The sequence below is a fragment of the Mastigoproctus giganteus genome, chromosome 2, assembly GCF_048544385.1.
Source record: "Mastigoproctus giganteus isolate SK-2022 chromosome 2, ASM4854438v1, whole genome shotgun sequence".
Classification (NCBI taxonomy): domain Eukaryota; kingdom Metazoa; phylum Arthropoda; class Arachnida; order Uropygi; family Thelyphonidae; genus Mastigoproctus; species Mastigoproctus giganteus.
Genome location: NC_143576.1, coordinates 2,913,829 through 2,932,855, shown reverse-complemented (window position 1 = coordinate 2,932,855; position 19,027 = coordinate 2,913,829). Strand labels below are relative to the sequence as shown.

Genomic DNA, 19,027 nt, shown 5'->3' with positions numbered 1-19,027 from the left:
TCTGATATTCCTTGTCAGAGACTTGGCAATTTGGAATCTCCTCTATTTGATCTTCTCTGGCTTAAAATCTCTCTACCTCACTGTGTCAGATTCATCTGTTGTCTCCACCGTTCTCCAAACTCCACTAATCACTTGGAGCTCTTTGACTCCCTCTCTTTGCAACTTGACTTTCTCCAGTCCGAATTTCCTAACAGTGAGGTAATTTTCCTTTGTGATTTTAATGTTCACAACTCTAGTTGACTTCCGTTTTCTAGTCACAAAGACTCAGCTGGTCGAGATGCTGAGGCTTTTGCAATTACTAATGACCTTCCACAGATTGTTCATTTACCTACAAGCATACCGGACAATCCTAATCATACAGCCAATACGCTTGATCTTTTTCTCACAAACAACAACCCTTCTAAGTATACGGTCGAAGTGAGAGGTCCTTTAGGCACTTCAGATCACAACCTGGTGATTGATTGTCTCTTCTCCAATGGAACCTTTATCTCATGACTATTCCCAACCTCGTGTTGTTTGGCATTACAAGAATGCAAAATAGAATGACCTGCGAGATTTCTTTTCTTCTTTTCCTTGGTCGGATTACTGTTTCAAAACTTCTGATGTCAACGTTTGCTCAGATCGTGTCAGTGAAATTATTCTTGCAGGAATGGAATCCTTTATCACACACTCCACTTTAAAATCTCGTCCTTTTACTAAACCTTGGTTTTCCAATAAATGTACTAAGGCTGTTCAAGAGAAGAATGTTGCATATTGTAATTGGCTTGTTTCTAATTCTTCAGTTTCATTTTCTGCGTACACCAAAGCTCGCAACAATTGTAAAGCAGTTAGTAATCAGTCCAAACTAGAGTTTAAACAGGCTAAGAGTAGAAAACTTGCTTCTTGCCCTAATGGTAGCCAAACATTCTGGTCTCTTGCTAAAGCTATTGGCTGCAACTTTTGCCCATCTCTGCTCCCACCTCTGTCAAAACCAGTTGGTTCTGTTGTCACTTCAGCCAAGGATAAAGCTGACCCTCTAGCATCCCATTTTTCTTCCAACACCTGTATTAATGATCTTGGAAAAACACCTCCCACCATTCCAAACACACTCCATTCAATGCCTCCTGTGGTCTTCCATCAAAAGGATATCAGAAGGATTTTGACGAATCTTGATGATAAGAAAACTCCAGGTCCTGATGGTATTTCTCCACGTGCTCTCAAAACCTGTGCTCCTGAACTTACTCCTGTTCTTTTCTGCCTGTTTTCACTTTCTTATTCCAAAGGTGTTTTTCCTTCTGCTTGGAAATTTGTTCATATCCAGCCAGTTCCTAAAAAGGGTGGCAAGTCTCTCCCATCCAATTATCGTACCATTGCAATTACTTCTACTCTTTCTAAAGTAATGGAGAAATCAATTAACCGCCAAATTTTAAACTACCTAGAAACCTTTCATCTGATCAATGATCGCCAGTATGGATTCCATCAGTGTCGATCCACTGGTGATATTCTGGCTTATGTTACCCATTTATGGACTAATTCAATGGAAAGGTTCGGTGAAACACAAGTAGTTGCTCTTCACATCTCAAAGGCTTTCGATCGTGTTTGGCATAAAGGTCTTCTACACAAGCTTCCAGCTTATGGTTTGCCAACTGTTTTTAGTAATTGGTTATCCAGTTTTCTCTCTGATCGCTCACTGAGGGTGATGGTAGATGGCTCTCTGTCTTCTAACTTCTCCACTAATGCCGGTGTCCCCCAATGTTCAGTTCTTTCCCCCACTCTTTTCCTCTTGTATATTAATGACCTTCTTCCATTGACTGGAAATCCTATCCATAGTTTTGTCGATGATAGCACATTGCATTCCACTTTCCATTTTGAGAAATCTTGTCCTGCTCAATCACTTTCAACTTCTCGAAAATCTGCTACCAATTCCTTAAATGCCGATCTTCAGGTAATTCTCCAGTGGGGCAAAGACAACTTAGTTGATTTCAATCTGTCTAAAACTCAGTCTTGTCTTATATCTCGCAAAAAGGATTCTTCTGCTCCTATGCTTATCTTTGGTGACACTCCGATTTCTAGGCAAAATGATATATCTCTTTTGGGGATTACCCTGACTTCTCATCTCTCTTGGCACAAGCACATTACAAATATGGCTTCCTCTGCATCTAAAAAACTTGGTTTTCTCTTTCGCTCTCGGCGTTACTTTTCTTCCAAACAGCTGCTCACTCTGTATAAATCGCAAATCCGCCCTGCCATGGAATATTGGTCCCACATCTGGGGTGGTGCCCCCAAAACGTCTCTCTCAGGCTTCTTGATTCCATTCAGAAGAGGGCAGTTAGGTTAATTAATGATTCATCTCTAACAGAGTCTCTCCACTCGCTTTCTCATAGACGTACTTTTTCTGCTGCATGCCTCTTCTACAGATACTTCCATGGGCACTGTTCTTCTGAATTGGATTCTGTAATTCCCGCTCTCTCTCTTTCAAAACAGTCCGAACATGTGCCGCCACCAGCCAACATCCATTTACTGTCCAACTTCAAACTGACAGAACCAACTTTTCATCTTCCTCGTTTATTCATTCAACTGCCGTTTTCTGGAACAACCTTCCTTCATTTGTATTTTCTGAAAATTACAGTCTACAGAAGTTCAAGTCCAATGGCAACAAATATCTTCTTTCGTCTTCTCAACCTCCAACCCAAGCATGGTACTAAGCACTATAGGTTCTAATACCTCTTGTGTTTTGGGTTTACGTAAAAAAAAAAAATAAATAAGGGAAAAAAAAAAAAAAAAACCTCTTCCCATTTCACTGATCCATTCATTCCAGATGTTTGTCTAGTTCTGCCTTGAATTAATTTAAGCTATCAACTTCTACAACAGATGGAAGTTTGTTTCAGCAATCAACTACCCGCTGGCTAATGGCAAACTTCCAGACACCTATTCTGCAATTGTATTTCCTCAGTTTGAATCTGTGCCCCCCCCCCCTCAGATTCTAATATGAGCAAGAGGAAGAAGCCCATCAGCAATGAGTCTGCACAAGCCATTCAAGGCCTTATATACCTCAATCAGATCGCCTCGCAGGTGACGAATCTCCAGACACTGCAATTTGCAGAACTTAAGCCTTTTTTCATAAGAGCACCCCTTTGTTCCCTTCACCAGTCTTGTTGCCGTTCTTTGTACTCATTCTAGCAAATCTACATTCTTCTTAAAATGAGGCTCCCAGACCTGTATGCAGTACCCAAGGTGTTGTCTGACCATTGCCTTATACAAGGGGAAAGTCACCTCCCTATCATCCCTGCTCGCAAAATTTCTATATATCATTGACAAGACCCCCCCCCCATGACCTACTCTGGCAGTTTGTCTGCACTGCTCAGAAAACTTCATATCAGACTGCACAATTACCCCCAGGTCTCTTTCATTCTCTACTACCCTGAGTGTAGCACCACATAGTTGGTACATTTCTCTGGAGTTACCCATATTCAGTACTTTGTATTTGTCAATGTTAAACTTTAGTTGCCACTTCTCAGCCCATCTACCCAACTTTTCCAGATCCTGTTGCAGCAGCCTACTGTCATTACGATTATTAACAACCCTGCCAACCTTTGTATCATCTGCAAACTTTGACATTAAGCTTGATATACCTTCATCAATATCATTGATACAAAACAACAATGGGCCCAACACCGAACCCTGAGGCATACCACTAATAACATTAGTCCACGTAGAGCAGTACCCATTGATTACCACTCTCTGTCTTCTCCAATTTAACCATCCTTTTATCCATTGTAGCTACTTGCCCTTAATGACGTACTGCTCCAGTTTGTACAGTAGTCTTCCATGTGCAACATTATCAAAAGCTTTCCTGAAATCCAAGTATATGATATCAAAATTTTTTTTTTGCATCCAGTTCCTTTGTGACCACATCGTAGTATCCATTGAAATTGGTCAGACAAGACTTCCCCCTTGACAAACCCATGCTGTGTCTGAATTATTACTGCTGTCTTGTCTAGATGATCCTGAAATGCTTCTTTAACTAGTAACTCCATTATTTTCTGTGGAACAGAAGTCAATCTAACAGGTCTGTAATTACTCATGTCACCCTCTGATCCCCCTTTGTGAATTGAAGATACAATTGCACATCTCCAATCCATGGGCACTTCCCCCCGAGTTCCAGGATGCTCTCATAATTATAGCTAAGGGTTGGCTTACTTCCTTTGCCATCTCCTTTAATATAACTGGATATATTTCATCTACTCCAGTGCCTTTTGTATGTTTAACTTCAACAATTTCTCCTCCTCAGTTATTACAGAATCATTTAACTCCCTGTTAGTGTTTGATAAACGTCTGGCCCTCTCCTCCTTGAATAACTCCTCGTGTGTGAATGTAGATGCAAAATACTCATATAGTTCGGCAGCTATCTGAGAATGATCAACCAGTCAAACCATTGATATCGGTTGGACTAATCTGATTCATCCCCTTCCTTTTAGAATTTATATAAGTAGAGAAGTCTTTGCTGTTTTTCTCTGAATCCTTTGCAAAAGATTTTTCATAATCTGCCTTCGCTTGCCTAACCTCCTTTGTGACTTGATTACAGACTAGCTTGTATCTATCATAGGCTTCTGTGTTGCCTGACAATTTATGTGCATCCCATGCATTTTGCTTCTCTGCCACAAGTTTCATTAGGGAATTTCATTATTCATCCTCGAATAAGTAACGCTTCATTAAAATAGAAGACTATTGTTACTTATTCTCAGTGGGCACCACTACCACTAGGTGGTGGTGCCCACTGAGAATAAGTAACAATAGTCTTCTATTTTAGTGAAGCGTTACTTATTCGAGGTAGTGCAATACATGGAAACTCGTTGTGAAGGAAGAGCACAATATGAGATACAGATAAAACGATGCTCTTCACACTACATTAGTAGTGTGAAGAGCATCGTTTGTGAACTTTTTGTTTAAGAGTTGTCTATGGTGTGTTTAAACCAATACTATATAGATTATTATACTCTTAAAGATATGATGCCTTGTTGCATTTAATTTTACTTAAATACATAATTTGTGAAGAAATAAGAGTGAATTTGATTAACAGATCATTTAATAAACCGTAGGGGATTTATTTAACAATGTATTTTTTATGTGTTACTGTATTTTAGCAGAATTCTAGAATAAAATTATCACTGCATAAAATTATAACACTGAATATGTTTATATATTTGTAGGCACGTAACCAGTACCTTAAAGTAGGAAGAATGATGAAAAGCTTTGAAGAAAAAAAATATCAAGTATGGCAGGATAGGGTAACTGCTATTATACCATCCCTTCTTCAGAAGAATCTTTTGACTGACATCAATGCAAATTATGTTACTCAGAAGCAAGCAGGTGATTATTTCTGTGAAGAAAAGAATCCATTATTTCAGAAAGGTTTGCCATTTAAATTATTTTGAGCCTTTATTTTAAAATTTGGTCATTTCTGATGGTTTACTCTGATATCCAAAAGTTAAGTTCAAATCAGATTTCTCCAGAATTCCATAATGAGTCAAAAAACTATAGTACTAAAAAACTATGATTAACTTTCAGAGCAATTCTGACCTCATAGTCTCTTTTGCTGTGATGCTTTCTAGTCCTGCTGAGTGAGTTGCCCATTATTATCTTGAAAAGACATGGCATGAGTCGGGTCTTTTCAGGAATTTTCTGGTGAATAATCTTACTCCTTCTACTCCAAAACAGTGGCTGGAGGGAATCCAAGTACTGTGTATGCAGAAGGCACTGCCAAGGCCCAGGAGCGGATTAAGGTCGGTTGAGGCCCCGGGCGCAGAAGAAAATATTGGGTCCCTTAAAAAAAAAAAAAGAGAGAAACAGGGAAAATAAAAATACACATTAATCAATTTTTAAATAAATAAAAAATATTATGTACTATTAATGTTTTATTTCCAATAAAATTTGAATATAATATATGTATAATATAATTACAGTGAAACTTCTCCTAACGGACATCTCTCTACAACGGACATTTTCAAATTCCCCAACTCACCTCCATTGGTTTTAACGTGTTTGCAGCTTCTGTCTAGCAGACATTCTCTGTAACGGACGCGACAGGCAATCTGCACTGTTTCGTTTAGATTAGCACTTAATTTGATCTCCCCATAACGGACAGCGGGCGAGCTCACGGCCCTTTTTCTTGGAACATTTCTTCCACGTATTGCCTCAATCGTGTGTTTATTTTCTATTTCCAATTCTCTGAATTTTATCAAGGTTTACGTTGCGGTTCTAAGAATTTTAAGGCACGTGTAAAACTTCTGATGAATTCGGTGTGTGCAGGGGGGGGGGGAATATGGTCGGCCTTTCGTCTTTTCAGTTTCAGTTTTCAGTTTTGTTCAGTGTCGTGTGAAGTGCACAATGTCTCCTCGTAAACATTTAACTTTAAAAGATAAAGTCGAACTCATTAATGCGTATGATCGTATGATCGGCAAAAAAATAGTGTTCGCAATCTCGCTGAAAAATTCAAAATCGGGAAGATGCAGGTAAGCGACATCCTAAAGAAAAAAAATGAACTGCTCAAACAATTTTGGCAACACGGAAATGATCAGGTTCAAAAATCATTCCCGAAAACTGTTGGACTTCAAATTTGTCGCACACATGCTAAAAAAATTCCCATTAATGGGCCTATTATTAGGGAAAAGGCTTTGGAGGTTGCGAAATCTATGGGAGTAAATGAGGTCAAAGCTTCTGTGGGATGGCTAGACAAGTTCAAAACTCGGCATAAAATTTCTTGGAAAACCGTAAGTGGTGAAGGTGGATCTGTTGATACTGGGGTTGTAACAGAATGGACCGTCAAATTGGAAGATTTATGTCGTGATTTTGAAGCTAAGGATATTTGCAACTGTGACGAAACAGGGTTGTTTTTTTAAAGCTCTTCCTGAAAAAACAATGAGTCTTAAAAACGAAAAGTGCCAGGGCGGAAAAATTTCTAAGTAACGCTTGACTGTACTATTGTGTACAAATATGCTGGGAGACTTTGAACAACTTCTTGTTATAGGAAACCCACAAAATCCTCGTTGTTTCAAGGGCATAAAGTTGAATCTTTTGAATGTTGACTGGAAGTCTAATAAAAAAGCGTGGATGACACGAGATATCATGAGCGAATGGATAAGTCACTTGAACCAAAACATGATTCGTCAAAACAGAAAAATTATTCTTTTCATGGATAAGGCTGCATCTCACCCGCACATTGAATTGTCCAACATTCAAATCATTTTTCTGCCACCAAACACATCTGCAGAGTGTCAGCCCTTGGATCAAGGGATAATAAAAAATTTTAAACTTCACTACAGAAAACGTGTTTTAAGACATCTCATTGCAAACATTAACGATGTAACATGTGCGAGTGACCTTGCAAAGAAAATCAGCATCCTAGATGCGATTCAATGGATTTCCTCTTCAGTAAATGCAATTAGAAAACAAACTGTCGTGAACTGTTTTGTAAAGTCTGGCTTCTCAAACGCAAAAATTGAAGTTGTGAACAGCAATGTGGAGCACCAAGAAGAACAAGAACTTCAACATCTATTGATAATGTACGATACTTCCGCTACAAGTGACCCTGGCTACAAAGATATAGACTCAAACCTCACTACAGAAGATGGTGCTCTAGATATCAACGACATTATCATCGATATTTTTCAAGAAGTTCCTCATGAGGATGAAGAAATGGAAGGAGGTCATTCTGTCGAAGAACATATTAACGACGAACCACCGATGAAAATAGAAGAAGCACTCGTACAAATCAATCGTTTAAAAATGTTTTTCGCCGCTGAAGAACATACTGAAGGACTTTCGATGGTTTCTTCACTCCAAACAAATGTTGAAAACAAAATTATCAGCCGGAAGAAGGTGCAGAAGAAAATAAGTGATTACTGTATGTATTTTTCTTAAGATAAAGTCATAATATGCATAGCACAATTGTATGTATATTATTTGCAAAAATATTGTGCAAAATCTGTATATATTTTAATTTAATTTTACATTAAACGTTTAACGATTTTTCTTTCTTTCTTTTTTTTTTTCTCCCTCACACTTCTTGTTTGCAGACACTTCTCTCTAACGGACACATTTTCGTTCCCCATGGCTGTCTGTTAAAGAGAAGTTTCACTGTAATAATAGCATAATAATAATCACAAAGTTTTGAACTAAAATGTTCAACTAATTTATTGGGGTTTTGTGTGGGCCCTTCAGAACTTGGGGGACCAGGGCACGCGCCCGGTGCGCCTGCTGTTAAATCCGCCTGTGCCAAGGCCATTCTATTTTAAGGATTTGAATATACCTTTCTGTTTGTTTGCACTTCATAGCAGAAAATTTTGACACTTCACATTTCCTTCCAATTTTTACTCCATTTGCAACAGTTCTTAATGAATAGTCAAACTGACAAATGGAATAGTGTGTTCCAACAGTTCTGTATGAATAATCAAATTATTTGAACAGACTGTTCTGTGAGAATAATTAAACATCATTAAAACTTGTATATTAATTTCTTGAGTATGTGTGGTCTAAGTTCTAATCTTAGCTATGTCCAATTCCATCTACAATCTTTTATACTTTACTTTTTAAGAGAATCTCAACTATTCATTTCGTCAACTGCCACTGAACTCATTTGTCCTAATTACTCGCTTTTGATTCATTCTGTTTAAAGGTGGTACTTGGAGATCTGGAATATCCTCTTTTCAATTTCCATACCTCATTCCAGACCATAGTCTGAATCCCCCGCCCCAAGCCAGCAATCAAAATGTAGCAAAAAGTAATGCCTCTCTTTCTCATATAATGGTCTACCTCCACCATTATTATGACTTAAACACATGGGACAGTCCCAGAAATTACGTTCAGGGTCCTACTTCAGGAACGGGCTAGTGACCCCGGACTACCCGAGCACTACTAATCCCTCTCACCTTCACACTACTTTATACTGTTCTGAATCCCTATCTTTTATTTCTTGTGCACGATTAGGTTTCGAAAGCAATATCAAGATGCTATTTTGCTGCTATCCATACTGACTTCGCCTCATGCAAAATTCAGCATCTTTTTCACACTATTTTGTACGTTATGCCTTCTCCCTTATCCTGGAACACGTGGCCTCATTGTGTTTAATCCCCCATCAATCCCATACGTTTTACTGCTTTCCAATGCCTGAGGTCACTTCTACACACATACCATATAGTCATTGAAACATGCACGTAGCATTCTTTCCCTCACTGCAGCACACCGGACGACTATCCCCACTTCTCCGGCTTGCGAAATCAGTAAGTATGATTCCTGACTGTCTTCTCCACTTGTGATTTCAACTTTCAGTAATTTTTAGTAATGCTTTACTACCTATATTCTTTATTTATCTATCATTTCTCCACCTCTGTCAGGTCAGAGGAGGAGAAATGATAGATAATAAGGAAAGATATATACATTAGCATTACGATTAACATGACTTGAGAACATCAGCAATAAACTAAAAGCCTGGTATCTTTTTACCATGTGCTACATATATTTCATGTTATAAACAGAGGCATTACTTTTTGCTGCATTTTGATTGGTTTTGATGGCTGGCCTTCGTTAACGATGTTGAAATCATCTGAAGTATAGATGTTATTTTATTGTGTTATTTTATGACTGCCTTTCTATGTTACCTAACCCGTTGGTTGATTACACTACCTGCTGTTCTCTCCACCTACTATCATTTATTTATTTATAGTTGTTGGGTGCCTTCTACTGTACATAGTAGTAACCCAGGTCTATATTCCATCATATATTTCTCTTATTACCACTCTTATTAGTGATAAAAAAGAAAGTTAATAATTATAACGACTGTAACTGTAACTAATATTTATGGGTCAATGCAGTTGCAGAGCAATCATGCATTACACCCATAATGTCTATAAAATATTAAAGATAATAGAAAATAATAGAAAAAGTAAATCAATCAATTAATACATTCAGGGATTTAAGAAAACGCAAAAAAAAAAAAAAAAAGTATCGCTTTTTACCCACAATCCAGATGACTTTAACTGGGGCCAACCACCCAGACTGAAGGCAAAAAACGACAAGAAGTTCTCTGTTTCCGGTAATGATCAATATATGCTAAGTAATTTAAATCTAAACCAAATATAAACCAATATAGGCCGAATAGAAATCAAATATAGTAATTAAAAAGTTAAGAAATTTTAGAATGAAAAGTAAGAAAATATAGGTAAATTATAAATGTAAGCATATATTAATCATCGTTGACCCGACAGAGAACGTAATTTAATGATTAAAATAAGATTAAATATATAATACATACTACATATTTACCATATCCAGGACATAATTTAATAGTCGTCAAAATAATATATGGTGCCCCCTATGTGACGGATACGGTAAAAATAAATATAAATAAATAATTAATTAATTACAAGATACAACTTATATCTTGTAATGTCTTTAAGCTGTCCTTCACTCTTTATTTTTATTTCTTTGAAATTATTAGGGCAATCCGAGGATGTAGGAGAAACTATTTCTTATCTATACCACTATTTTTCGTATTTTTGGAGTTCAAATTCTATTATTCCTACTCTTTTAGTTTTTCTTCTTACTATCTGCATGTTTCTCTTTGCGTTAACTTAGATTTGATTGGCTAATTGATTAATTATTTATTTATATTTATTTTTACGGTATCCATCACATAGGGGGCACCACATATTATTTTGACAACTATTACATTATGTCCTGGATATGGTAAATATGTTGTAAATATGTAAATATGTAAATGGTAAATATGACGAATCATGTTTTGGTTAAAGTGACTTATCCATTCACTGATGATATCTCGTGTCATCCACGCTTTTTATTAGACTTCCAGTCAACATTCAAAAGATTCAACTTTATGCCCTTGAAACAACGAGGATTCTGTGGTTTTCCTATAACAAGAGGTTGTTCAAATTCTCCCAGCATATTTGTACACAATAGTACAGTCAAGCGTTACTTAGAAATTTTTCCGCCCTGGCACTTTTCGTTTTTTAGACTCATTGTTTTTTTCAGGAAGAGCTTTAAAAAACAACCTTGTTTCGTCACAGTTGTAAATATCCTTAGCTTCAAAATCACGACATAAATCTTCCAATTTGACGGTCCATTCTGTTACAACCCCAGTATCAACAGATCCACCTTCACCACTTACGGTTTTCCAAGGAATTTTATGCCGAGTTTTGAACTTGTCTAGCCATCCCACAGAAGCTTTGAACTCATTTACTCCCATAGATTTCGCAACCTCCAAAGCCTTTTCCCTAATAATAGGCCCATTAATGGGAATTTTTTTAGCACGTGCAGGACAAAACCACCCATACGTAACATTGTCAATTTGAAGTCCAGCAGTTTTCGGGAATGATTTTTGAACCTGATCATTTCCGTGTTGCCAAAATTGTTTGAGCAGTTAATTTTTTTTCTTTAGGATGTCGCTTACCTGCGTCTTCCCGATTTTGAATTTTGCAGCGAGATTGCAAACACTATTTTTTTGCCGATCATACGCATTAATGAGTTCAACTTTATCTTTTAAAGTTAAATGTTTACGAGAAGACATTGTGCACTTCACACGACACTGAACAAAACTGAAAACTGAAACTGAAAAGACGAAAGGCCGACCATATCCCCCCCACTGCACACACCGAATTCATCAGAAGTTTTACACGTGCCTTAAAATTCTTGAAAAAGGATTTAGAACCGCGATGTAAACCTTGATAAAATTCAGAGAATCGGAAATAGAAAATAAACACACGATTGAGGCAATACGTGGAAGAAACGTTCCTAGAAAAAGGGCCGTGAGCTCGCCCGCTGTCCGTTATGGGGAGATCAAATTAAGTGCTAATCTAAACGAAACAGTGCAGATTGCCTGTCCGCATCCATTACAGAGAATGTCTGCTAGACAGAAGCTGAAAACACGTTAAAACCAATGGAGGTGAGTTGGGGAATTTGAAAATGTCCGTTGTAGAGAGATGTCCGTTAACGAGAGGTGTCCGTTAGGAGAAGTTTCACTGTATATAATTATACATATATTTCAATAACGTTTAAAATAGTTGGAAACAGAATCTTTCATAATAAAAATAAAAAGGTACAAGGGTAAAAAGGTCCTCTCTTCCCTCCTTGCTTGGTTTGATTTAATTTAGGTTTAATTTTGACTATTTTCGCTCTTGTCTTGCCATACTGCTGGCATTGTTTTATTTTTAATTTTTTAGTTTAACTCTCATTCTAATATATTTGTGTAGTTATATATATATATATATATAGAACTTTTTGATTTACTTATTTCAACTTAAACCTTCTCTAGTCTAACTTTCCTTATCTTGTAATTTTCCTTAGGAATTTTAATGTCAGAACTCTGATGGCTTGAATTTTTGAGAACTTAGCTCGTAGAGATGGTGGGCTTTGCTGTTACTGACAACCTTACAACTTGTTCATTTATATAGTAGAACTCAGCAGAAAATCATCTTATGAGTTCTAGGTAGGATGTGTGGATTTTCTGTTGATATTTTTGTTTCTAACGATCCTTGAGAAGTACACAGAAGTATTTATTTATGATGTACTCTTATTTATGTTATATAGAAGTATTGTATATCTGGGTTGTTTTTGACCCTAAACTCTACTTCAATAACCACATGGACATGCCACTCACCCAAGGCAGTTTGACTCTGATGGATGGCCAAACAGCATTTACAGTATGTTAATGAAGTTACAACTACCAGAAAAAATATAAAAACCACGGTATACTCTCTGCTTTTATATGCTGCAGAGGTATGGGCATCTGCTGCCCCAACACAATTAGGCCACTTTTTTGCTCTTAAGATGGGCCATAAACAAACATATACTTCCTCCACAATATCCTGAAAGAGGCCTCTGAGGTCGGGAAAACTCATATCTAGGAAATAAACTCATACACCGACCATTGAACAAAATTTACTGTAACTAAAATTTTTACAAATAGTATAAAAATGTAATATAAAACAAATTATTTACAATAAACTAATGATTGTATATTGCGGAATACTAAAAAACTAATAAAAGATCGTTTACAATAAAATGAGCTAAAATAAAAAATTAAAAGCGCTAAAAACCTGGAGCTTTCAAGAGCGTCAGCTCTCTTCTTCAACAGTAATATGACTTTCTGCAACATCTCCTTAAATAGCAGGTTTACGGTACCTCCACACGTGGTATTTCTCCACGTGGTTCAATCGGCACATGGTCAGAACCGGAAGCGGAAATGTCTCGAGTACGTGGCAAAGAAAATCGTTCATCCGAACTTAATACAATTGTTTCAAAAATAGAATGAATACGCATGCCTCTATCTCTATTCATGGTATTCTTACTGGATGAACCAATCCGTAAACCCTCGTGCCAATTGAACCACGTGGAGAAATACCACGTGGGGAGGTACCGTGAACCTGCTATTTAAGGAGATGTTGCAGAAAGTCATATTACTGTTGAAGAAGAGAGCTGACGCTCTTGAAAGCTCCAGGTTTTTAGCGCTTTTAATTTTATATTTTAGCTCATTTTATTGTAAACGATCTTTTATTACAGTTTTTTAGTATTCCGCAATATACAATCATTAGTTTATTGTAAATAATTTGTTTTATATTACATTTTTATACTATTTGTAAAAATTTTAGTTACAGTAAATTTTGTTCAATGGTTGGTGTATGAGTTTATTTCCTAGATATACTTCCTCCACAGTTAAGGACAACTGAAATGGCTCCCCACACTGATTAAGGTGAAACCTTAAACACCTTACCACGACTGTTAAAGTGATCATCGGCAAGATTTCACTACCATCATTCTGGGACTTGTGCTCTTAGAGAGTCCCTCAGCCTTCTCTCAGAGCAACTCCAACTCTTTGCCCACATCTCAGCCATCTTTACTGGGCACATGGCTGCAGTCATGTGCCCAGTCATTGGATACTGACTGTAACAAGTTTACTTGTGACGGAATGCCATATATCCTTTAGATGTCTCATCCTTCAGTTGTATTTCCCTGTCCCTGATTCTTCTCCTCAAAGCTCACCATAATGCCACAAGCCAACAATACCATCTGATATGAAGGTGGCTTACTAAGTTATTCATTATTATGATGAGTAATGATGAACTTACTACTTCCTCAGAGCAAAGAAGTTAGTTGTTCTGTATTGCAATATAAAATTATTTGTTTCCACCTATATTTTCTCTGTATATTTGTGTTGTATGCAGTACTTTGAGCTGTACTTCATTTTATGCTTCCATATATGTATTTCTTAATGTTTGATTTATCAGTCAATTTCTCTTACATACTGTATTATCACTGTTAGCCCCTAGTCTGGTGACCATTAAGGACAATATTGCAATGTATCAATTTGTACTATATTATTATTATTATTATTGTTGTTGTTCTTGTTTATTATTATTGCAATAAAGACTTCTGTATATTATACACTGAAGTATGTATTTATTTTAGCTGTCCTTGTTTCCTAAGATGATGATTGGTGATGGTTTCTTCTCTAATGGGATTTCTGTCCCATGGCCATTCTGATTCTCATATTATTTTGCATTACAAGAATGTGTAATCTTTTTTCCTTGTTATACTAAAGTTTAAAAATCTAAGATCCAATACTCTCTCAGGTCACATCAGCAAAATTATTCTTGTAGGAATGAAATCCTTTGTTGCCACGCTAAACTCTTATCCTCTATCTTGATCATAGTTTTTCAAAAAAAAATGTGCTAAGACTGTTCAGGTTAAGAATAAAGCATATCATAATTAACTTGTACCAAAATTGACAGTTTCATTTTGAAAAGTTCAAGAGTAGGAAACTTGCTTCTTTGTTTAATTTATGGTTCATCCTTCTGGTCTTTTGCAGAGACCATTTGCTGCAAGTTTTGTCTCTTTTTATTCCATTGTCTGGCTTATTTGCATATAACTTTTCCTCTAAATTTTGCATTGGTGATTTTTATAAATGCTTAACACATTCTATACAACATCTTCCTTGGTTCTTCCACAGAAAGCGATTAGAATTCTGGATTACAAAAATCCATATTTCTAGTGGCATTTCTACACTTGTTCTTAAAACTTATGCTCCAGAGTTAATTCCTTGTTTTGTGTCACCTTTTTGTCTTCCTCTCTCACTCCATCAATTTTTGCTTCTCCATTGAAATTTGCTAATATCTAGCCAGTTAATTGAAAGAACTGTCTTCACCAGGACTTACGGGGAGCTTCCACCAGCAAAGCCATCCTCATACTCGAACTCAGGAGCCTGGTCCTCTCCTCTGTATATATTTCAATGTTGTCTGCACCTTATGTTACCAAGCAGTCTGGGAGTCCAACCAATATCGTTCTCGACAGTAAAGTAAGTTCAACAATTTAATTCGGGAGACCCGTAACACCGGTCACCTACAAAGAGCCCCTACCGTGAACTGCTCTCAGTTTGTGTTGAACTTGAGTGACAAAAGCTTGTTTGATGAACAGTTAGACTTACTCACTCTAGGGATGAAATTTGCCATTCTCCCCTGCGGTCCCCCAGTCACTGTTTGTTTGTTTGTTATTTGGTTTTTAGGAGCATTAGCAACTAAGGCCATATTGCTCTGGGGATATGCGGTGGTCATTCCCTGACCTTTCCGCATCCTCCGTATTTGGTGGTGACAGGCTCGAACCCCGGTCTAATCAAGAAGCGTGTGCTACACACTGCTGCTCCTGCCCAACTGGCTATGGAGGCGCCCCCCCAGTCACAGAACTCACTATTGGGTATTGAGGCATCATTGACACATTTACCAGAAGAGACTGCCAATGCGATTTACCTGAAAATTGCAGCAATCCTACAGCGTGCCCATTCAGTTAGCTCAAATCTTAATCAGTGCTAGATCTCCACCCTCAACTCATTGATGCAAGATGATTCCATTGTTATTTTACTAGTGGATAAGGGATGCCAAACTGTTGTTCTGAATCATTCAGACTACCAAATGAAAGCCCTATTTCTTTTACAGGACAGCTCCGTTTATGAATCCATACTCGACTCTCCTGTGAAGATCAGGCGCCTCCGTAGCCAGGTGGGAAGGAGCAGCAGTGCGTAGCACACGCTTCTTGATTAGACCGGGGTTCGAGCCCGTCACCACCAAATACGGAGGATGCGGAAAGGTTAAGGAATGACCACCGCATATCCTGGAGCAATATGGCCTTAGTTGCTAATGCTCCTAAAAACCAAACAACAACAACCTGTGAAGATCCTAGAGCGGTGAGAGGCCAAAGTCAGTGGCCTGGTCTACAGTTGGTTCAAGTCTGGCAAGATCTCTGAATCCATATGTTGGCATCTACATGCTTCTGGATGCCAGATTTCCCAGTTTTATGGCTTATTGAAGGTCCACAAGCAAGGTGTCCCCTATCGTCTCCTGTTGTGGCTTGCCGACGTATGAGTTTGTTGCTATTCTGCCTTCACCAAGACCGTTCACACGATTTCTAACAGTGGAAAGTTCCTACTCCTGGTTTCTGGCCCAACCATTTCAGAAGATCAGGTTATGTCCTCGTTTGATGTGGTATCACTGTTCACGTCAGTTTCCGCCCAACTGGCCATCACATGCACCAAACAACTCCTCGACAGTGATCAAACCCTGGACAGCAGAACTTCACTATCTGCCAATGACATTTATGATAATGTAATAACCCTCAGGTTGTACCTGACCAGCGTTGTTATGTATGGTGAATCCCTTTACCATCAAATTCATGGTACAGCCATGGGTGCACCCGTCAGCTTAGTCACAGCAAACATTACTATTGAAGAAAAAATAAAAATAAAAAATTATAATAGTAGGGTCACCCATAAATGATTACATTTACCCATATATATATTTTGTCTGTAAATTGTGTGTGTTCTCTAGTCGATTTGCCTGTTTTGCTGGATGAAAACAACTCAATTTCTGGGGGGAAAAAACCTTGCTATCTAAGCCCGAGACTGACTAACTCAGCCACAGAGTGAAAAAAGCCCATTAAAGTTCCTCGCATCATCGACTGGATTTGAACCCGGACCTTTTCCACCCAGTGTGGGGAGGATGGTGATGATACCACTGTGCTACCTACGCATACTCGCTATGGAAGAACTGGAAGATTGTGCATTTGTAGGTTTATCAGATCCTATGGCCTTTTGGTGTGCCACTACGTTGACAATGTGCTTGTCATCATTCCCCACTGGTCAGGAGACCGACTTTTGCAGCACCTCAACTCTGTTGCCCTTTATTCAATTCACCATTGAGCTGGAGTTGGGCAGTGCACTTCCCTTTTTGGTACCCTTATTAGGCTCGAGGGCACGCACTTAAAGACCTCGGTCCACCACAAACTGATGTCTTCTGGACAGTTCACAACTACCAGTCAGCACATACTCACAGCTAGCTTCTCAGTACTGCACGAGCCCTACTGACCTGGACACAGGTCAGTAGGGCTCGTGTGGTACCGAGCAGACAGATGGACACGGTACATGCAGACAGATGGACATGGTGAAGGCAGTAGGGACTTAGCATATGTATATATGCAAAGACACCTAAAAAAACTGTAAAATATACTTATACTCTGCCATAGCATTCTATTGAGGTTTATATTTTATAGAGTACAAAAAAAAAATACTGAGGGGAAGAAAGATACAAAACTAACACAATTACTTCATAGACTGTATGCATGCAATCTACAAAGTAATGAGCATAAGGATAATATCATAGTTGGTCAGATTTCCTGAGTAGATACCAAGAAATTAGACAAACATTTGGAGTGAATGGATGGGTGAAATGGGAAGTTTTTTTTTTTTTTTTTTTTTTTGGCTGATGCTGTATAAGCTTGCTTGCTTGCTTTCTTGAATCATATGCCTCTACCAGGGTTGCCAGATTTCAAATTAGGTCTCGCGGGACAAAAATTTTAAAAAAATGCGGCAATTTTTCTCAAGAAAATTTTTTCACAATTAACGATTTTGACATATCGTTTTTAATTTCTAAACTTCATTTTGGCCCTTTAAAAATGTATCTAATAAAAAAACAACAAAAATAATTGAGTTAAATTTTTATTTATACTATAATCCTAAAAATTATTCAGTATTTATCACTTGATTTCACTTCATTAAAAATGACTAAACCTTGATTTTTTAAAAAAAATTGGAATTCCGAACAATTCATTCCAAAATTCTGTTTTATCATCAACTCGGCCTCCAAATTTTTTAGAATCAACCTATTTCTATCTTTACGCCAAGCACTCGTCATTAGACTAAAAATTTTAATTTTTAATTTAATAAGACAAATTCAAACAAAAATTAAATGAAATGTTGTAGGAATTATTACCTTATATAGGTAACAATTCCTACAACAGCTGAACTGATTAGACAGATGTCAAAATAGTTTTTATTCTTTTTATAATGAAAGATAAACACACACTCGAGATACACCTAGCTTAGACCACCAGATGCACTAGACAGCACTGACATCGTTGATCGCACTATTTACGCAGACGCTTACGTTTAAAAATCCCCGAGCGGCTCAAGGGGATTCCCTGACATCTAACATGTCCCGTGACCATTAGCATGCAACTCACCCGCCAATCTCCGAAATTCATACATATTAGGAAAGAAATACATTTCATAACAGCATCCATCACTTTTTATGGCATTATTTTATTATTTTACAGTCAAAATCTGTTAATTTTTTACCTGCGGGACTGTCCTGCGAATTGCGGGACATCTGGCATCCCTGGCCTCTACTAATGCTAATGCTAACTTATTGAAATTCTGAAAGCCACTTGAAATTTATGCATTAGTTTGAAAAAGATGAAATTTTCATAGCAGCTCTGATTTGGTGGTAGAGAAGGCCTATGTGATAGCTAATAGTTACTGTGGAAATAATGGTACAAAAAAAAAATGGTGGAGAGCTGCAAAGGTGAAATATAACATGGGTTATTGGAAAATGTTTGTATGCTAACATAGTGCAAATTGTTTTAGCTTGAAAATAATGAGTAGCTTAGGCTTAATGCTAAGCAGAAGAAGAAGAATGTTTTTTTTTTTCTGTAT

At 37.5% G+C, this 19,027-nt stretch overlaps 1 protein-coding gene across 1 annotated transcript in view; it reads left to right on the top strand.

Moving 5' to 3' along the window:
• Window positions 1–19,027, top strand: part of LOC150089117 (dynein axonemal heavy chain 10-like) — a 147,043-nt gene that overhangs the window by 121,958 nt on the left and 6,058 nt on the right. Inside the window, exon 7 of the mRNA XM_090387982.1 lies at window positions 5,190–5,391. Within this exon, the coding sequence (XP_090244108.1) occupies window positions 5,190–5,391 (202 nt within the window). The remainder of the gene's footprint in view (window positions 1–5,189; window positions 5,392–19,027) is intronic.